Source organism: Mercenaria mercenaria, chromosome 2 (genome assembly GCF_021730395.1).
Source record: "Mercenaria mercenaria strain notata chromosome 2, MADL_Memer_1, whole genome shotgun sequence".
In the NCBI taxonomy this organism is placed as follows: Eukaryota; Metazoa; Mollusca; class Bivalvia; order Venerida; family Veneridae; genus Mercenaria; species Mercenaria mercenaria.
The window spans coordinates 91,990,277-92,009,529 of record NC_069362.1 but is presented as its reverse complement, the minus strand read 5'-3'; the positions used below and the strand labels follow the sequence as shown (position 1 = coordinate 92,009,529).

Here is a 19,253-nt window from a genome sequence, read left to right as displayed (position 1 = left end):
CGCAAGAACCAGGTCCCTCGGTCTAAGGTCAAGGTCACACTTAAAGGTCAAAGGTCAGATACAAGAATGACTTTGTCTGGAGCATTTCTTCTTCATGCATGTAGGGATTTTGATGCAACTTGGCACAATTGTACACCATCATGAGACGGAGTGTCATGCACTGGTCCCTTCTTTAAAATTACTACCCTTTGCTGTTACTATAAATAGCTTATATTGTAACTTTTTCATTACAAGTCGTAGGGAAAAATCGAGACCACTTTTCTGTAGTACAACATGCATGTTACATCCAATTCTGAGGTGTATTTTGAGCTATCTCTACCTGGTAAGGATTTTTGTGTGGACTTGTTATTTTTTTTTTTTTCGATTTTTTTTTTTTTTTTTTTTTTTTTCTCTTTAAAGATTAACTTCCCTTAGTTGTTACTATAAATAACTTACGTTGTAACTTTTTTATAATTGACCGTAGGGAAAAACCAAGACCACTTTTCTGTGGTACAACATTGATATTACTTTCAAATTTTGGGTGTATTTTAAGGTATCTCTACCTGGTAAGGATTTTTTTTGTGGACTTAGAAAAATAAAAGAATTACAATAATTTCTAAAAAAAACAACATTGTAAACAACTAGAAAATTAAAATTCCATTTGCAAATACAGGTGCTAGTGTAAACAAATTTGCTGTGACGGGCGTATATTGTGACATTCTGCACCCTTGTTTACGATTTTGGAGGGGGGAATTTCGGACATAGGGGAATTTCGACTGCGGTAGGGGAAATCCTTGGCTGTGGGGGAAATCCTCGGCTGGGGGACGAGGCCGATATTCGGCCTCTGCTATAGAATAAAAAAAAACCCTGACATGATACATGGCTACAAAACCCTAGCTTCAACACCAAAAAGTAGTGATAAGGAAAGGAGCTGTCAGCATTTCCGTGGTGCAGCTGTCACCGTTTTCAAATTGTAAGGATTTACATTCTGTCATGTAACTTATTTTGAAAATCAGAGAAGTTTCAAATTAAACACATGTGAGTAAAATTTATATTGTTATAAACTTATGAAGCTGGAATACAAATATATATCAAAATCAGATGTCCAAATCGGGAGAAAAACTCAGGTCACCTCAATTTGCATAAAATTTTAACAAAATTTCTGTCGACCTGTAGTAAAACTGTACTTACACTGCACTACATTCTCCAGTCAGACGTCTTCAAATTAAGCTCCTTCAAAATGTAAAACACTTTGTAAATTTTATTCACATGTTTAAAATTTGAAAACAGTGGTAGCTACACCGCGGAAATGGCGACGGCTCCTTATCACCGCTTTTGAGTGGTGGAGCTAGGGTGTATAGTCGTGTTATAACAATTTAGGTAAATTAAAATTGAAGAAAAATGTATTTGGCTAGGTAAAGAAAAACTTGACAGTGGATTAGAATTAACACCCTTTCAGATGGAAAATTGTGTTTTATGTTGTATTTGAGATTTAAAAATCAATTTATTGATTACAGGTAATCTGCAGCTGAACATAAAGCCACTGTGTTGTAACCCCACCATGATTTGACAGTTATGTCTCCCACCACACAGTGGTGTGGGAGACATATCGATTTACTCCAGTCTGTGTGTGTGTCTGTCTGTCACAAAGCTTGTTCGCACTCTAATTCGAACATTTCTCATCTGATTTTCACCAACATTAAACAAAATGTGTTTGACCATAAGACCTCGGCCAAGTTCGATAACTAGCCAAATCAGTCCAGGCGTCTTGGAGTTATTGCCCTTGAATTACCAAAATTTGGCCTTTTTACTCTTGTCTGCACTCTAATTCGAACATTTCTCATCCAGTCTTCACCAAACTTGAACAATATGTGTTTGACCATGAGACCTCGGCCAAGTTCGATAACTAGCCAAATTGGTCCAGGCATTTTGGAGTTACGGCCCTTGAATTACCGAAAAATCTGCCTTTTTACTCTTGTCCGCTCTCTAAGTAAAACATTTCTCATCCGATCTTCAAACTTGAACAAAATGTGTTTAGCCATAAGACCTTAGCCAAGTTCGACAACTAGCCAAATCCGCCTAGGCACTTTTGGTTTATGGCCCTTGAATTACTGATTAGATCCACTCATCCAGACCATCTAATTGGATCCACTTGTTTAAACCATCTAGAGAAACTAGACATTTTTCATAGGAGCAGTTGTGGGAGACATGCGCTTTTCTCAAAAGCATCTCTAGTTACTCATTTGAAATTCTTTACATTTATAGTTACCAAATAACCCACAGCTTTTGATTTAAATGCTTCTTTAAAATATTCAGAATTTGCTGACAGTATTAAAAAAAATGACAAGGTAGTAGCTCTTACACTATTTTTTCAACCAATTGAAGTGGATTGAATCCAGCTTGGCAACAAAAATGACAAAATCAGTGAGGACAGGTAAAAAGAACAAGATTCCTGGCATACGGATATTGATTTAAAGTATATGATTTCTTTTTCACTTGTGTTATTCTTCAGTTTATTGAACGTATAGGATGTATGTTGTAACAAATGGCCTGATTAATCTGGATTATTCTGACTTGAGAACAGGTAATTGTGTAAAATATCCAAAATGTTTTCTATATTCAGGCATCTCTCTCTCCACAAGTAAATGTTTCTTTGACGTCACAAAACAATGTTTTGAAGAGGATTTTTCCAGATTCAGTGTGAGTTCTTTATATGGTTTTAATATGCATAGGTTTTTGGTTTCTAAGAACAGTACACATTATGTATCTTAGAAAAATAATATTTTCTTCAATTTAGGAATCATTCTGCTGCAATGGCAGTGCAGAGTGTGTTTGTTGTAACAAGGCTTTATTTGAATAATAATGATTCTTTTATAGTTTAAGTTATTATTCCTCCTGATAGCAAAGACCTGGAAGGTATTTATAGTGTTTGAACTGAACCTCAGTCAGTCACATTTCTTTATGTACTCGACTACTCCTATGATTTTCATCTGATTCAAGTGAAAGTTGGTTTGCTTTTCAACATGAAGTGGACATGTGCCAAGAACAGTAACTCTGCATTTTAGAGTTTGGGCCATTTAAGTTCTAACAAAATAGGAATTACTTGGTTTAAATTTGTGTTTCTGTCTACTTTTCTTAAATACTATAAGAGCTATGAACCTTTTTTGCAAACTTTTTTATCATCAAAAATTGACTTTTGGCCAAGAATAGTATAAGTCCAATTTTTAATTAGTACTTTATTTTAAAGAAATATAGCGTTGAAACTCCATACACTTCTTTATTATCACTAGATTAATAAGTAGGTCAAGAACGGTAAATCTTTTGCATTTTGTAACAATTACGGCCCTTTTTAGCTTGACTATTCATAGAGGTTCCATAACTCTATTTTACAAAATTATGCCCCTTTTTTGACTTAAAAATTTTTGGTTAAGGTTTTGTATGTAAGCTGGTATCTCAGTAACCACTTGTGGGAATGGATTGAAACTTCACACACTTATTTACTGTGATAAACTGACTTACATTGCACAGGTTCCATAACTCTATTTTGCTTTTTTACAAAATTATGCCCCTTTTTCGACTTAGAATTTTTTGGTTAAGGTTTTGTATGTAAGCTGGTATCTCAGTACTCACTAATGGGAATGGATTGAAACTTCACACACTTGTTCACTGTCATGATCTGACATGCACAAAGCAGGTCCCATAACTTTATTTTGCTTTTTTACAAAATTATGCCCCTTTTTCAGCATAGAAATTTTTGGTTAAGTTTTTGTATGTAAGCTGGTATCTCAGTATCCACTAATGGGAAAGGATTGAAACTTCACACACTAGTTCACTGTCATGATATGACATGCAGTGCAAAGGGTCAATAACTCAACTTTGCATTTTACAAAATTATGCCCCTTTTTGAACTTAGGAGTTTTTGGGTTAAATTCTTATATGTAAGCTGGTATCTCAGTACCCACTAATGGGAATGGATTGAAACTTCATACACTTGTCCACTGTCATGAGCTGATAAGCACTAAGCAGGTTCCATAACCCTATTTTACTTTTTTACTAAATTATGCCCCTTTTTCGACTTTCTTATTCATTCAAGCGACAAGGCTGTTAAATAGTCGAGCGTTGCTGTCCTCCGACAGCTCTTGTTAACTTAGAAAATTACTATTTCTTGGATATTTTGTTTTGTTTTAAAAGGTACACTATTCATGAATAGTATAGCTTTGAAACTTTATATATTTTTTTGTCGTCAATAGTTGAGTACGAAAGTCAAGAACCATAACTTTTAACTTATGTATTGCCTTATATCAAACTCTTACAGATCAGCATTTGCACCTGCAGGCAATGATCTTGTTGGACTTACCAATATACAAGTACTGTTGTACCTCCTCCTACAGTCTGTCTGTTTAAGATGAAATTCCACATATGAAATCAAGATAAAGTCCATATGACATTTGGATGCCTTAGGGTCAAGGTCACAGTCACCAAAAGTTGGTGGAACTTTTTTTTTTCAATGTGATCAACAAAAAGATGTTTAACATTTTATGACTTTAGTTAGGATCGACTTACTGACAACAAACTTGGTTTATAGAAAGCTTACGTGAAAAACTGGCTTCCTCCTTTGATGTAGAACTGTGGGTGAAATACACTGTATATTGGCCGGCTTTGCGGAGCTCTTGTACTATAACAAGAGTCATTTAGATGCTCTAGGGTCAAGGTCATGGTCACCATTTCTAAAAACAGAAAAAGAGTTTCTGCTTTGTAACTTGAGAAAGAATCGATCAATGGCAGTGTAAGTTGATGTGTAGGTAGTTTGCATGGAAACAAAGTTTGGGATTGCAGATGGGGTCACTATTCAAGTGTCAAAGTCAGTTACCATTGCTAAAAATAGAAAATACCTTTAATAACTAATGACTTGGGGCCAGGAGTGACATATGGCAATGAAACCCCTATGCTAAATTTGTATATGTACTTTGAATAGTATGGTTTGATGCATTCAGATATGTATAAAAGTTTTAAACAGAACATGATTGTGCAAAGTTTAAAAACTGGTTTTGGTGGAATTTTCACATTTGTTATTCTCTGTTTTTTTTTTGGGGTTTTTTTTTGGACTTGAGCATTTGTCATGCATGATTGATTTTCAGTGATGATAAGCAAATAAACAGTAAATCTCCAGCGGAAGTCCAGAACAGATGTAAACGTAACTCCTGTGACTGTGATGGTGAAAAGATTGTTACTCTTGTGGCAAAGAAACCAAGATTTCAGGCCCCAACACTCAACAAACAACCAGTTCTTGCAAGTCCTGCAACCAGCTTGAAAACAGATATTGAGAATATAGGTAGTAACCAGTCTGTTGTTAGTTTAGTCAGAGAATAAGTTACGAAAAACTTGGCAAGAGCCTTCAGAAATTGATTTCTAAGAATTGTCATGTTAGCAAACATTAGCTTACCAATTTGTATAACTTTTTTCTCAATTCATAAAATAATTTTGAGAGAACTTTTGCATCTGTGATTGCAGAGAACAACAACTGTGGTTTTAGACAGATATGTATGGGTTAATTATCTGGTCTATTGGGAGAAAGGAATGTTTTTATTAACAATATTAGTCTCTTTTTAAAACTAAGGCAAAACAGATGTATTCATCTGTGTATGGATTACGTCACTGAAACCGACCTTTCTTAGAGAAATTAACATGATACTTTGAAGATAAAAGGAATGATCACTCTGTATAGCACATTGGACCAATATTCTGCAGCTTAGTCAAGAAATCACATGTTGGAATTACTTTGATTAATGCTGTGCCAAGTTCCAACTGAAGTAACAAAACTGAATTCTTTTCCAATTCTCTCTCGCATATGGGTTACAGATCAAACATAATATTTAATAAACCATGTTTATGGGAGACAAAGACAGGAGTCAAGTTATGTTTTATTTTGAAGGTGCTAAAGAAACAGGAGGAAATACTGGTTATTTCAGTGTTGTTTGGTGCAAGAGATCAAACAAAAAGGTAAAAATGAATATATTTTACCGTAGGTTTACCACCTGGATTATTTTGCAACAAATGTTTTCTGTTAAGAGTTGTAGCCCATTGAAGTAAGATCTTTTTGTAAATTGCTGGTTCTGTTTCCTCAATTCTAGGTAAAGTTTCACAAAAGCTTCTAAAGTATCTGGGGTTATTTAAATTTCGTAGACTGATATCGTATCTTTTTTTTGTTGCAGCACAAAAAGTGGGAAGGTGATGGTGAGTGAATTTATACATTGTTGTAAATTGTTCAACAATAAGAAAAAAGGACTGTTCATTTTTTCAAATTTTTAAGACTGTTCAAAATACTGTAGTTCAACACTGCACTTGGATACTTTCTGTCATCAGAAACCCTATATTCTGATGGAATTTCAAAATTTTCTATACATGTATATAACCAGTAATTGATTCAACCTACAGAAAGGAATGATGGGAAATATTTCTCTAAATCTTTGTTGCTTTACATGAAACATCATAGCAGTTGCTGCAGTTCATGTAGCAGTGAGGTTATGATTTCCTACTTAATATATGGGTACCAGTATATGGCTGCCTCATATATCCTTTGTTATTAGCTTGACTATTCAAAGAATAGGTAGAGCTATTGGACCCGGATTTGGTTAAGAAACTTCACACACTTGTTCACTGTGATGATCTGACATGCAGTGCATAGGTCCATAACTCTGCTTTGCATTTTTACAAAATTATGCCTCTTTTTTGTTTTTGGTTAAGTTTTTAGCTCGACTATTCAAAGAATAGTCTAGCTATTCTACTCACCCTGGCGTCGGCGTCGGCGTCACACCTTGGTTAAGTTTTTGCATGCAAGTACATACAGCCATCAATTAAAGGCATACAGCTTTGAAACTTATTTTTTCTTTATCTAGATCAATTACCAACCTCTCTGGGTCAAGTCCCATAACTCTGACATGTATTTTGAGCAAATTATGCCCCCTTTTGGACTTAGAAAATTTTGGTTAAAGTTTTACATGCAAGTTACTTTCTCCAAAACTAATGCAGATATTGATTTGAAACTTCATATGTGTCTTTGGGGTTATAAAACTAGTTGATAGCAGCAAGTCCCATAACTCTGACCTTCATTTTGGCCAAATTATGCCCCCTTTTGGACTTAGAAAATTCTGGTTAAAGTTTTGCGTGCAAGTACATACAGCTATTTCTAAAAGGTATATAGATTTGAAACTTATGTTTTCTTTTTTAGATCAATTACCAACCTCTCTGGGTCAAGTCCCATAACTCTGACATGTATTTTGAGCAAATTATGCCCCCTTTTAGACTTAGAAAATTTTGGTTAAAGTTTTACATGCAAGTTACTATCTCCAAAACTAATACAGATATTGATTTGAAACTTCACATGTGTCTTCGGGTTTATAAAACTAGTTGATAGCAGCAAATCCCATAACTCTGACCTTCATTTTGGCCAAATTATGCCCCCTTTTGGACTTAGAAAATTCTGGTTAAAGTTTTGCGTGCAAGTACATACAGCTATTACTAAAAGGCATATAGATTTGAAACTTATTTTTTCTTTTTCTAGATCAATTACTAACCTCACTGGATCAAGTCCCATAACTCTTACATGCATTTTGAGCAAATTATTCCCCTTTTTGGACTTAGAAAATCCTGGTTAAAGTTTTGCGTGCAAGTACATACAGCAATTACTAAAAGGCATATAGATTTGAAACTTATTTTTTCTTTTTCTAGATCAATTACCAACCTCACTGGGTCAAGTCCCATAACTCTGGCATGTATTTTGGGCAAATTATGCCCCCTTTTTGACTTTGAAAATTCTGGTTAAAGTTTTACATGCAAGTTTCTATCTCCAAAACTAATGCAGATATTGAATTGAAACTTCAAATGTGCCATCGGGGTTATAAAACTATTTGATAGCAGCAAGTCCCATAACTGATATGCATTTTGGTCAAATTATGCCCCCTTTTGAACTTAAAACTCTTTTGATATTTAACCATTTTGGGTAATATTTTCCTGCTTCTGGGACAATATTTTGAATAGTCGAGCTTGGCTGTCTTATGGACAGCTCTTGTTGAATATAAGCTGGTATCTCATTACCCACTAATGGGAATTGATTGAAACTTCAAATAATTGTCCATTGTCATGAGCTGATATGCATTGTACAGGTTCCATAACCCTGTTTTGTAATTTTACAAAATTATGCCCCTTTTTCAACATTAATATTCATTCAGTTGACAAGACTGTTAAATAGTTGAGCGTTGCTGTCCTCCAACAGCTCTTGTTTCAGTATGTATTATAGTTGCAAAAAGTCAAAACAATGAAAGCTATTCATGAAATATAGCCTTACATATTTAACTGTATCTGTAAAGGGTGGAATTACATTTTTTGAACATGTACATTTACCTTTTAGTTTATAGCAAGTGATTAAATTTATAGAACAATTTCAACAGACATTTATTGTTATTATATAGAGATTTACTATACATATGAAATCACAACATGTTCAATACCTGCAAGTTTTTGTTTCAGCTGTGCTAGTTACCAGTGGAAGGAGTGTGACATTGTATGACATAGAGGGCAAGGAGTAAGTACTACCCTAAGTTTGTCTGTATTGAATGTTTTACAGAGTTTCAACTTGCATGTCAAGAAGATCTTATTTCCCTGTATTTCTAAGAAAATATCAACATACAGCTAAATAAAATTAAGACTCAAGCATTTATAACAGTCCCCATAATGTGCATTTGTTTTTTATAGAAAGTACGTTTTAGCCTGACTAATCGAAGAATAGGTAGAGCTTTTGGACTCGCTAATTCCTAGGCATCCATGTCTGTGTCAGCGTACACTTAAGAAATTAAATTTTTTTTGGTGTTAATGCGAAATGAACGACAGAATAGGATCAGCAAAGCTAGCTATTCATGTTTAATTTGCCGATCCTCTTCTGTTGTTCATTCCACATGAACTTTGGAAAAAATCAATTCATTTCTTATTAGCTCATCTGATTTTTTGAAAAAAAATGATGAGTTTAAATAAATATTGTCATCACTTGAGCGGTTGTCGGCGTCGGCGTTGCCTGGTTAAGTTTTATGTTTAGGTCAGCTTTTCTCCTAAACTATCAAAGCTATTGCTTTGAAACTTGGAATACTTGTTCACCATCATAAGCTGACCCTGTATAGCAAGAAACATAACTCCATCTTGCTTTTTGCAAGATTTATGGCCCCTTTTGTACTTTGAAAATATCAGATTTCTTGGTTAAGTTTTATGTTTAGGTGAACTTTTCTCCTAAACTATCAAAGCTATTGCTTTGAAACTTGGAATACTTGTTCACCATCATAAGCAGACCCTGTACATCAAGAAACATAACTCCATCTTGCTTTTTGCAATAATTATTGCCGCTTTTGGACTTAGAAAATCATTTTCTTGGTTGAGTATTATGTTTAAGGCAACTTTTCTGATAAACTATCAAAGCTATTGCTTTAAAACTTGCAACAGTTTTTCACCATCATAAGTGGACACTGTACATCAAGAAACATAACTCTATCCTTCCCTTTTGCAAGAATGATGGCCCTTTTTAGACTTAGAAAATCATGGTTAGGACAATATTTCTATTATACAAAAAATCAGATGAGCGTCAGCACCCGCAAGGCGGTGCTCTTGTATTAACATTATATTTCCTTTTCATCTGTAAACAAGGTTATATTATAAATTGCATACATTTTGTTGCATGTAACATTAAAATCAGCTTCCCTGCCATTCTATTCACCAGATGGAATAACTGCGACATCTAAGGAATGTTCTCCCTGACTATACGCGGATGTCGTCAAAACAGCGTACCGTTATCACTAAGCAATGATTGTAGTGATTTTCAATGGAAAAGAATAGTGCAAATGGAAATATATCCTTGTCAGAGTCACAATTTGGTTCAGATTCTGTATGTAAGGTATTTCAGTATTCACTTAAGGGAATGGATTGAAACTTCACACAATTATTCACTGTGATAAAACTGACATGCATTGTACAGGTTCCATAACTCTGATTTGCATTTTTACGAAATCATGCCCCTGTTTCTGCTTTTATATTCATTCAGTTGACAAAGCTGTTGAATAGTCAAGCATGGTTGTTCTCTTACAGATGTTATTGCAGTAAATTTCTCTGATTTCCTTTACACAAAGAATTGTTTCAGAAGGTAGTTGGGTTCTGATTAGTATGAACTGTTGTGATGAGTATAATGTTAGAAAAAAAATAATCTTAATTAAACTTACAGGATTGGAAAAGGTTCAGGTTACAAGTCTGCTGAGCTTGCATCATTGAAGGAAGATGAAACACTTCCAATTGGGGGAAAAGAAATACAGGTGAGATGTTAATATTGAAGTCAATTCAGGACATTGTAATGCAATCTGCTTGTCTGCAAAATTAGAAAAAAGATGAACAAAGGGACAAAATTCTTTGTGTTATATGATGTATTTGAAGAACTAAATAGTCTTGTAAAAATTTTAGACAGAAAAGAGGTATATTTAGGCAAATTGCTTCCAGTGGGTTCAGCATAACAAAAATAATACAGTATCCTGATTAAATCAAGGTCTTTCAGCCATTCATCTGTCTCCAGGAAGGCCTTTGGTTCTCAATGTGTTTGTACAATAATATCCAGAGTGGCACCATGTGTCGAGCAGTGACCATTTCAGACGATCAAAACTGTGTTGGAATGACTTAATAAGAAAACAACAAAAAACAACAGAATATAGGAATGGTAAATGATAATAAATTTTCTTTGTTTATTTAAGGTGATGTCGATATTAACAGAAGAACATTTTAAATCTGGCAAATGTTTCACAGGAAGTATTACAGCACCTAGCACTACATTAGCTAGAGGTAATTTTAGAGGAACTGTTCTAAATAGTGACATTAGTCTGTAATACTGGCTTAAATATAAAAAAAATCATATTTCATCGGATTATATAAATTTCAAGTGGAAATTTTTATATAAAATTAAATATTAAGTATGTTCTTGTATTTACAAACACTTATTGCTCAAGGGCATACAGACTGAGCAAAATGTTTAAGTTATCCATGGTTTCAAGCGACCCAAACTTTGGCAAACTACAGGAGGAAACACGATAATCTTCACACTGAAAAAACTTTACTGATGTTTAAGTTTATTCACTTTGGTGTTTCTTCCCCTTAAAATTGTTTTTGAAATCGAACAAAGCAAATTGGATTCACTCTGTGTGTCTTCAATAGACACTATGAATGCTTAAACAATTGATAGCTCAGCCACCAAGGGGTGGTGGTGGGGGGAGCAGCAAGAAGTTGTTGTCCTCTTTATTTTCTTTTGCTATGTTAGCTTCATGGATTTGTGTTCTGGATTTGATCACCTGATTGATGATTTCAGCATCTCTAGCAGATGCTGATGTTGTTTTCTGGTTAATGTCGTACTCCAAAAATGAAGGAAGCAATTTGGATAATGTACTTTTTAGCTCACCTGAGCACAAAGTGCTCAGGGTGAGGTATTATGATCGCTCACCGTCCGGCGTCCGGCCGTCCATTGTACGAGCCCACGAATGAACATTTGTTGGATACTGTAGGCTTACTTATTTTAGCGGTGTACTAATAACAGCGCTTTTAGCGCTATCGTACGTGCGCTAATTCATGTCCGCGCATTAATTTGTCCAAGCATTTTCATGTACATTTTTATTTGATGATGTTTTCTTCGAACTTTTGCAAATAAATACTCTTGAGAGTTTGCACTAGTTACACTGCTTGCTAATATTTTAAGGTTCGTATGATATTCCTGTTTATTGTTCATACTATTATTTTAAATATATGATCATGCAAAATAAAATATTTAAGCTTATAGTTTGTGTTTTTTTTTCTCATTTGATCAAGTTGTTATCGATTTCCGATCACCTTCGGGCATGTCCGTTGTTGCAGTCGCTCGTTTACGGAAAGGTGTGAACATTTGTATTAAGACACAATGCATGTAGAACAAAAGGGATTCAATGATTAAAATGTGTGACAATCTCGTTTTATTTCAGCAATTATAACTAGTATACAGAATATAAAACACGCAGATTATTATAATTAAATACAAGAAGACAATACAGTTACGTAGGCAATATTATACTTTATATACTGTACGTAAACATACAGCTACATCACAGTTGAAAGTATCTTTGAAACAAGAGGACCATGATGGTCCTGAATCGCTCACCTATCCCCACATGACCCAGTTTTGAACTGAGTATGATGTTGTTATTTCTATTATTTGACACAGTGACCTAGTTTTTGAGCACATGTGACCTAGATATCATCAAGATAAAAAATTCTGACCAATTTTCATGAAGGTCCATTGAAAAATATGACTTCTAGAGAGGTCACAAGGTTTTTCTATTATCTGACCTAATGACCTAGTTTTTGAAGGCACGTGACCCACTTTTGAACATGACCTAGATATTACCAAGGTGAACATTCTCACCAATTTTCATGAAGATCTCATGAAAACTATGGCCTCTTGAGAGGTCTCAAGGTTTTTCTATTTTTAGACCTACTGACCTAGTTTTTGACCGCACATGACCCAGTTTCGAAATTGACCTAGATATCATCAAGGTGAACATTCTCACTAATTTTCATGAAGATCCATTGAAAAATATGGCTTCTAGGGAGGTCACAAGGTTTTTCTACTTTTAGACCTACTGACCTAGTTTTTGACCGCGCCTGACCCAGTTTTTAATTTGACCTAGATATCATCAAGTTGAACACTCTCACCAATTTTCATGAAGATCCATTGAGAAATATGGCCTCTAGAGAGGTCACAAGGTTTTTCTATTTTTAGACCTACTGACCTAGTTTTTGGACTGCACGTGACCCAGTTTTGAACTTTACCTAGATATCATCAATGTGACATTCTGATCAATTTCATGAAGATCTCTTGAAAAATATGGCCTCGAGAGGTCACAAGGTTTTTCTATTTTTAGACCTACTGACCTAGTTATTAACCGCATGTGACCCAGTTTCAAACTTGACCTAGATATCATCAAGGTGAACAATCTGACTAATTCTCATAAAGACATGGGTGAAAGTTTTCCGGAATACTCCGGAAGTTCCGGATTTTCCATCTCGGCCGGGATCGTTTTTCCAAATCGTCTAAATCCGGGTCGAAATTCGGGGGGGGGGGGGGGGGGGGGGGGGGGGGGGGGGGGGGGGAGTGGGTGTTGGTATTGTGTCATCAATCAACAAAGCTTGAAAAATCAGTCGATCGGCGACAAACACAATCGACTCTGTGTTTGCAGCGCATCTCGCATATTGTCAATATATAACGACAATTTTGATTGGCCCGCATAGGCGCTGTACTTCAATGAAAACAACTGTTACGTTTTTCATAAATTTTACATGCGCCGAAAAGTTCCCGCGCGTCAGAATTTGCACGGACTTTTGTCTGCAGCATGCATTTCTCGATTTCTTGCATGCAATTTTATCTTCAAACACCACGGACATGTAGCCACCTCGTATATTGCGAGTTATGTCTTATACGAGTATTGGTGGGTTAAATTCTGGATAGGGACGAGTGGACCCCTCTGTATGCTCATCCGATCGGACGCGTGGATTTTACCTCGTAACTTTACCAAATGCAGAAATTACATCCCTAAAACTAACCTGGATTGACTGGAATTTACCCGCGAATCGTAAAGATATCAAAACGTCATACCAGTAATTTTCCATTCCACGAACACGTGCGACCTATCGTAATAATAATATCTAATTTAGGCTAGATCGCCGTTACTTTTGTTTATCGACACGTACACAAAAAACGCGCGTAGTGCATTCATTTTTTGATATAATCGCTTCAAATTTTCAACACCGCTTGAGAAGTAATACAGTTTGAATTCTATAACGATTTTAATAAGATATCGACAGAAATGTAGGCAAAAGTCTATAAAAACGATCGAATTTTCATACATTTATTTGTAAAATTTCAAACAGCGCGATCTTAAATATTTATTTATTTCTAAAAGTAAATAAATACTACATTCTATGGTCATAAAATTCAGACTTTTGACAAGAAAGTACAAAAAACAGAATTAAAAAATCTTAAATAATAAAAAAAAGCGGCAGCTATTTCAATACAGGAGTAAAACAATTTTTGGCAAACAGATTTCTGTGTAATGCGGCAGAATAGGTTACGTGACCTCGTGAACGTAAATAGAAAAATGGTTTTAAAATAAAGCAGTATGATGTCGCTGTGGTTTTAAATAAGTTTGATAAGTAAATGAATATTTGTAGATGTATTTTGACACGACACTATGTGAGATATTCTTCTCAAACAATAATGTAAAAAAAATTAGGGCAAATAGGTCACTTATCGTTTGACACATTTACCTGTCAGTTTTATACGGGATATTGCACATTCGCTTTTAAAAAAATTAAAGAAGATACTTTTTTTACTGTTTTAAAGAACCGAGGCGGTACGATCAGACAGTGATGTGTCACATGGCGCGAAAACATGACGTAATGCCATGACAGTCTCGGGCAACTTTGATCTCCACTTCAGATGCCATGATACCGAACACACTTCTTTTAGCTCTTTAAGGGGTTTTAACTGATGACGAAAACAAGGCCAGTACTTATTTTATCAACAGAATATTTACCGATAATTGTTAATGTTTTTTTCCGCTTTGAACAGGGGTGGGTTGATGATAATTATTTTTTCGGGATTTTCGAATCCAAAGCAATCTAGATCAGATAGGATACAAGAAAAATAATTAACAGCTGCATACTGATAAAAGGAAGAAAGATTCCTGTTTGTTTTATATGTAATGTTCGTCCCGGCAGTGCAGGACCGAATGTCCGGCCATTTTTGGCAACTTCCGTGATGTCTGGATTTTATTATACACACCTTGTAGAGTTCCAATTATAAAACAAGCGTCAACCACGGAAAAGTCACTTTAATAAAAAAATATTGTAGTGATGATTACTCGATCCCGTTACGTACCGAAATTTACTTCAACTGTTTGTTTCGGAGATTAACACACCGTAATTAGGGCTAGGGCTGCACGGGATAGTGCCTGAAAAATAATGTTTTTACCGCCAGCGTATAGTAGACGCAACTTGACCGCGATGGTTGACCTTAGGCTGATTATTCATATCGGTTATTTCATTATAGAAATCAAGTGTGCTTAGGGTAGCCGTGTATATTTATATGGAATTAGTTTGTATACAGTGCAGTATCAAAGTATATATACTTACATTTGATCAATTAAAACTTTCCAATATACTAATTTATATTTACACAAAATTATATTTCCTTCTTCTCGTGCAGCTCGTGTTTTACGTACACTCCTTTTCAATAATAGGTTGTGCTTCATTATGTATTATAATGCAGAGGTCAACCATCGGGGTCAAGTTGCGTCTACTATACAATACTTAGGACTTAGAAAGCAAACATGGTAACAAATGGAGATGGGCTTGGCTATCTGAATGTGACACTGATGGTGATCGATGGGGTCTTTGGCTACGAAAACCGGATATTGCAGGGTCTGCATTTTGTGAATGTTGTGTCAGAACATTAAAATATGGTGTCATGAAAAAACAAAAATGTTGCTAGAATTTTCAGGTAGTTTCAGTCTGAATCTTACAAAAATATGTTGAGGGTATATTGTTGAAACAAGTCCTTGACTTAAAAAAGTTACTGTTAACTGAAAATCATGCATTTTGTGCAATATAATAAGTAAATTTTTGGCACACATATAAGGGTAGAATAGGGCTGTTCTAAGCGTTCAAAAGCACTAATTCTCAGAAGCTTCCGGGGGGCTTCGCCCCCCTGGCCCCCCTACCAGGGCTTTGCCATGGACCCACCGGGGCCCTAGCGGCCCCCAAGCCCCCAGCAAATTTTTCAGGATTTTCAATATTCCATACTTTCACCCTTGTAAAGATCCCATGAAAAATATGGCCTCTAGAGAGGTCACAAGGTTTTTCTATTTTTAGACCTACTGACCTAGTTTTTGATCGCACGTGACCCAGTTTCAAACTTGATCTAGGTATCATCAAGGTGAACATTCTGACAAATTTTCATGAAGATCCATTGAGAAATATGACCTCTAGAGAGGTCACAAGGTTTTTCTATTTTTAGACCTACTGACCTAGTTTTTGACCCCACTTGACCCAGTTTCGTATTTCAACTAGATATCATCAAGGTAAACATTCTGACCAATTTTCATGAAGATCTCATGAAAAATATGGCTTCTAGAGAGGTCAAAAGGTTTTTCTGTTTTTAGACCTACTGACCTAGTTTTTGACGGCACATGACCCAGTTTCGAACTTGACCTAGATATCATCAAGGTGAACATTCTGACCAACTTTCATAAAGATCCCTTGAAAACTATGACCTCTAGAGAGGTCACAAAGTTTTTCTATTTTTAGACCTACTGACCTAGATTTTGACCGCACGTGACCCAGTTTCAAACTTGACCTAGATATCATCAAGGTGGACATTCTCACCAATTTTCATGACGATTCATTGAGAAATATGGCTTCTAGAGAGGTCACAAGGTTTTTCTATTTTTAGACCTACTGACCTAGTTTTTAAACCCACGTGACCCAGTTTCGAACTTGACCTAGATATCATCAAGATGAACATTCTGACCAACTTTCACAAAGATCCCATGAAAAATGTGACCTCTAGAGTGGTCACAAGCTAAAGTTTACGCGCGCACAGACGCACGCACGCACGGACGACGGACGTCAAGCGATCACAAAAGCTTACCTTGTCACTTTGTGACAGGTGAGCTAAAAATACAAGTATCATCACGGCACACTATCTTAAAGTCATACTTGGTACATGTTTTAAAGTTTTTAGCTAGAGGATTTTTTCGATTGCGTAATTTCAAATAAATCGTACTTTCTTTAGCCCGCTAACAGTGAACAAATTTGATTTCATAATCAGTATAACTTATAATTACAGCAGAAACACATTACATAAAAATTGCCGATGGTTAAGTTTATTTCCGAAAATATTCGTGAATCTCCGTAAATCTCCGAGAGCCTCATCTCGGACAGTGCTAAAATTAGAAATTAGCGGTCTCGCGAGAGTGCTAATTCACGTCCACGCATTAATTAGATATTTCACCAAAAATTGCGTTTGCGCTAAATTTTTGCCGCGCTAATAAATCTACGCCTACAGTATAGAGAACAATAGGTAACGGTAAATTCTTTTCATTCTGTAGTGTTTATTGGGTACTTTTTGTAGCATATTGGGTACTTTTTAACAAAAGAAATACCCAATAAAGGTCCATCTGTAGGAACGTCCGTCCGTCCGTCGGTCCTCCGTCCACACTTTCCTTTAAACAACATCTCCTCCTAAACCAACAGGCCAATTTTGATGAAACTTCACAGGGATGTTCCTTGGAGGGTCTTCTTTAAAAATTATTCAAAGAATTGAATTCCATACAGAATTCTGGTTGCCATGGCAACCAAAAGGAAAAACTTTGAAAACTTTCTTGTCCAAAACAGCAAGGCGTAGAGCCTCTATATTTGGCATGTAACATCATCTAATGGTTCTCTATGAAGATTGTTCAAATTATGCCCCTGAGGTGAAAAGAAGCCCCGCCCCGGGGGTCCCAAATTTTACATAGACATATAGGAAAAAAACTTTAAAAATCTTCTTGTCTGAAACCACAAGGCCTAGGCCTTTGATATTTGGTATGTAGCATTGCCTTGTGGTCCTCTACCAAGATTGTTCAAATTATTACCCTGGGTGAAAAGAGGCCCTGCCCCGGGGGTCCCAAGTTTTACATAGTCTTACATAGGAAATTTTTTAAAAATCTTCTTGTCTGGAACTGCACGGCCTAGGCTTTTGATATTTGGTATGTTGCGTTGCCTAGTGGTCCTCTACCAAGTATATTCAAATTATGCCCGTGAGTTGAAAAGAGGCCCCACCCAGGGTGTCCCAAGTTTTACATAGACTTATATAGGAAAAAACTTTAAAAATCTTCTTGTCTGAAATCACAAGACCTAGGCCTTTGATATTTGGTACGTAGCATTGCCTTGTGGTCCTCTACAAAGATTGTTCAAATTATGCCCCTGGGGTGAAAAGAGGCCCTGCCCTAGGGGTCCCAAGTTTTACATAGACTTATATAGGAATTTTTTTTAAAAATCTACTTGTCTGAAAGTTCAAGGCCTAGGCCTTTGATACTGGTATGTAGCATTGCCTAGTGGATCTCTAACAAGATTGTTCAAATTATATCCCTGGGGTGAAAAGAGGCCCTGCCCCAGGGGTCACTTGTTATATAAGTTATATAGGAAAAAATACTTCAAAAATTATCAAATCATATTTCCTAAACTGTTTAATTATAATTACCTGATGACCCCAAGTAATTATGGGTCACCTGACTGTGACCTTGACCTATTGACCTACTTTCTTGTTTTTAGCTCACCTGAGCCCAAAGTGCTCAGGGTGAGCTATTGTGATCGCTCACCGTCCGGCGTCCGGCCACACTTTCCTTTAAACAACATCTCCTCCTAAACCACCAGGCCAATTTTGATGAAACTTCACAGGGATGTTCCTTGGATGGTTTTCTTTAAATATTGTTCAAGGAATTGAATTCCACACAGAATTCTAGTTGCCATGGCAACCAAAAGGAAAAACATTGAAAATCTTCTTGACCAAAACCACAGGTCCTAGGGCTTTTATATTTGGTATGTAGCATCATTTAGTGGTCCTCTACCAAGATTGTTCAAATTAGCCCCCTAGGGTCAAGCATAGCCCCGCCCTTGGGGTCACATGGTTTATATAGACTTGTATAAGGAAAACTTTGAAAATCGTCTTCTATACAAAACCACATGGCCTAGAGCTTTAATATTTGGTATGTAGCATTGTGTAGCAGTCATTTACCAAGAATGCACACAATATCCTCTGGGGTTAAAACTGGCTCCACCCTGGGGGAGTGCACATGGTTTAAATAGACTTGTATAGGGAAAAACCTTTAAAAAAAAATTTGTCTCATTGTCTCAAACCATAAGGCCCAGAGCTTAGATATTTAGTATGTGGCATGCTCTAGTGGTTCTCTACCAAGATTGTTCAAATCATGGCCCTTGGGTCAGTATATGCCATGCCCAATGGGTCTCTTGTTTTACATTGACTAATATAGGAAAAATTTATTACCAACAGGTGAAGTTGTATACCCACACCCGGTCACCCCCACGGACCTGGTCATGCCCCTCTCCCCTTCCCCACCCCCTCCCCCCCCCCCAAAATTTTTATTTCTTACAGCAGCAAATTTATAATTTAC

At 36.1% G+C, this 19,253-nt stretch overlaps 1 protein-coding gene across 1 annotated transcript in view; it reads left to right on the top strand.

The window, feature by feature from the left end:
• LOC123564569 (DNA repair and recombination protein RAD54B-like) overlaps positions 1–19,253 on the top strand; it is a 57,008-nt gene that overhangs the window by 4,112 nt on the left and 33,643 nt on the right. The window contains exons 3-9 of the mRNA XM_045358242.2: positions 2,603–2,679; positions 5,118–5,311; positions 5,912–5,979; positions 6,192–6,213; positions 8,506–8,560; positions 10,238–10,325; positions 10,755–10,842. Of these exons, the coding sequence (XP_045214177.2) occupies positions 2,603–2,679; positions 5,118–5,311; positions 5,912–5,979; positions 6,192–6,213; positions 8,506–8,560; positions 10,238–10,325; positions 10,755–10,842 (592 nt within the window). The remainder of the gene's footprint in view (positions 1–2,602; positions 2,680–5,117; positions 5,312–5,911; positions 5,980–6,191; positions 6,214–8,505; positions 8,561–10,237; positions 10,326–10,754; positions 10,843–19,253) is intronic.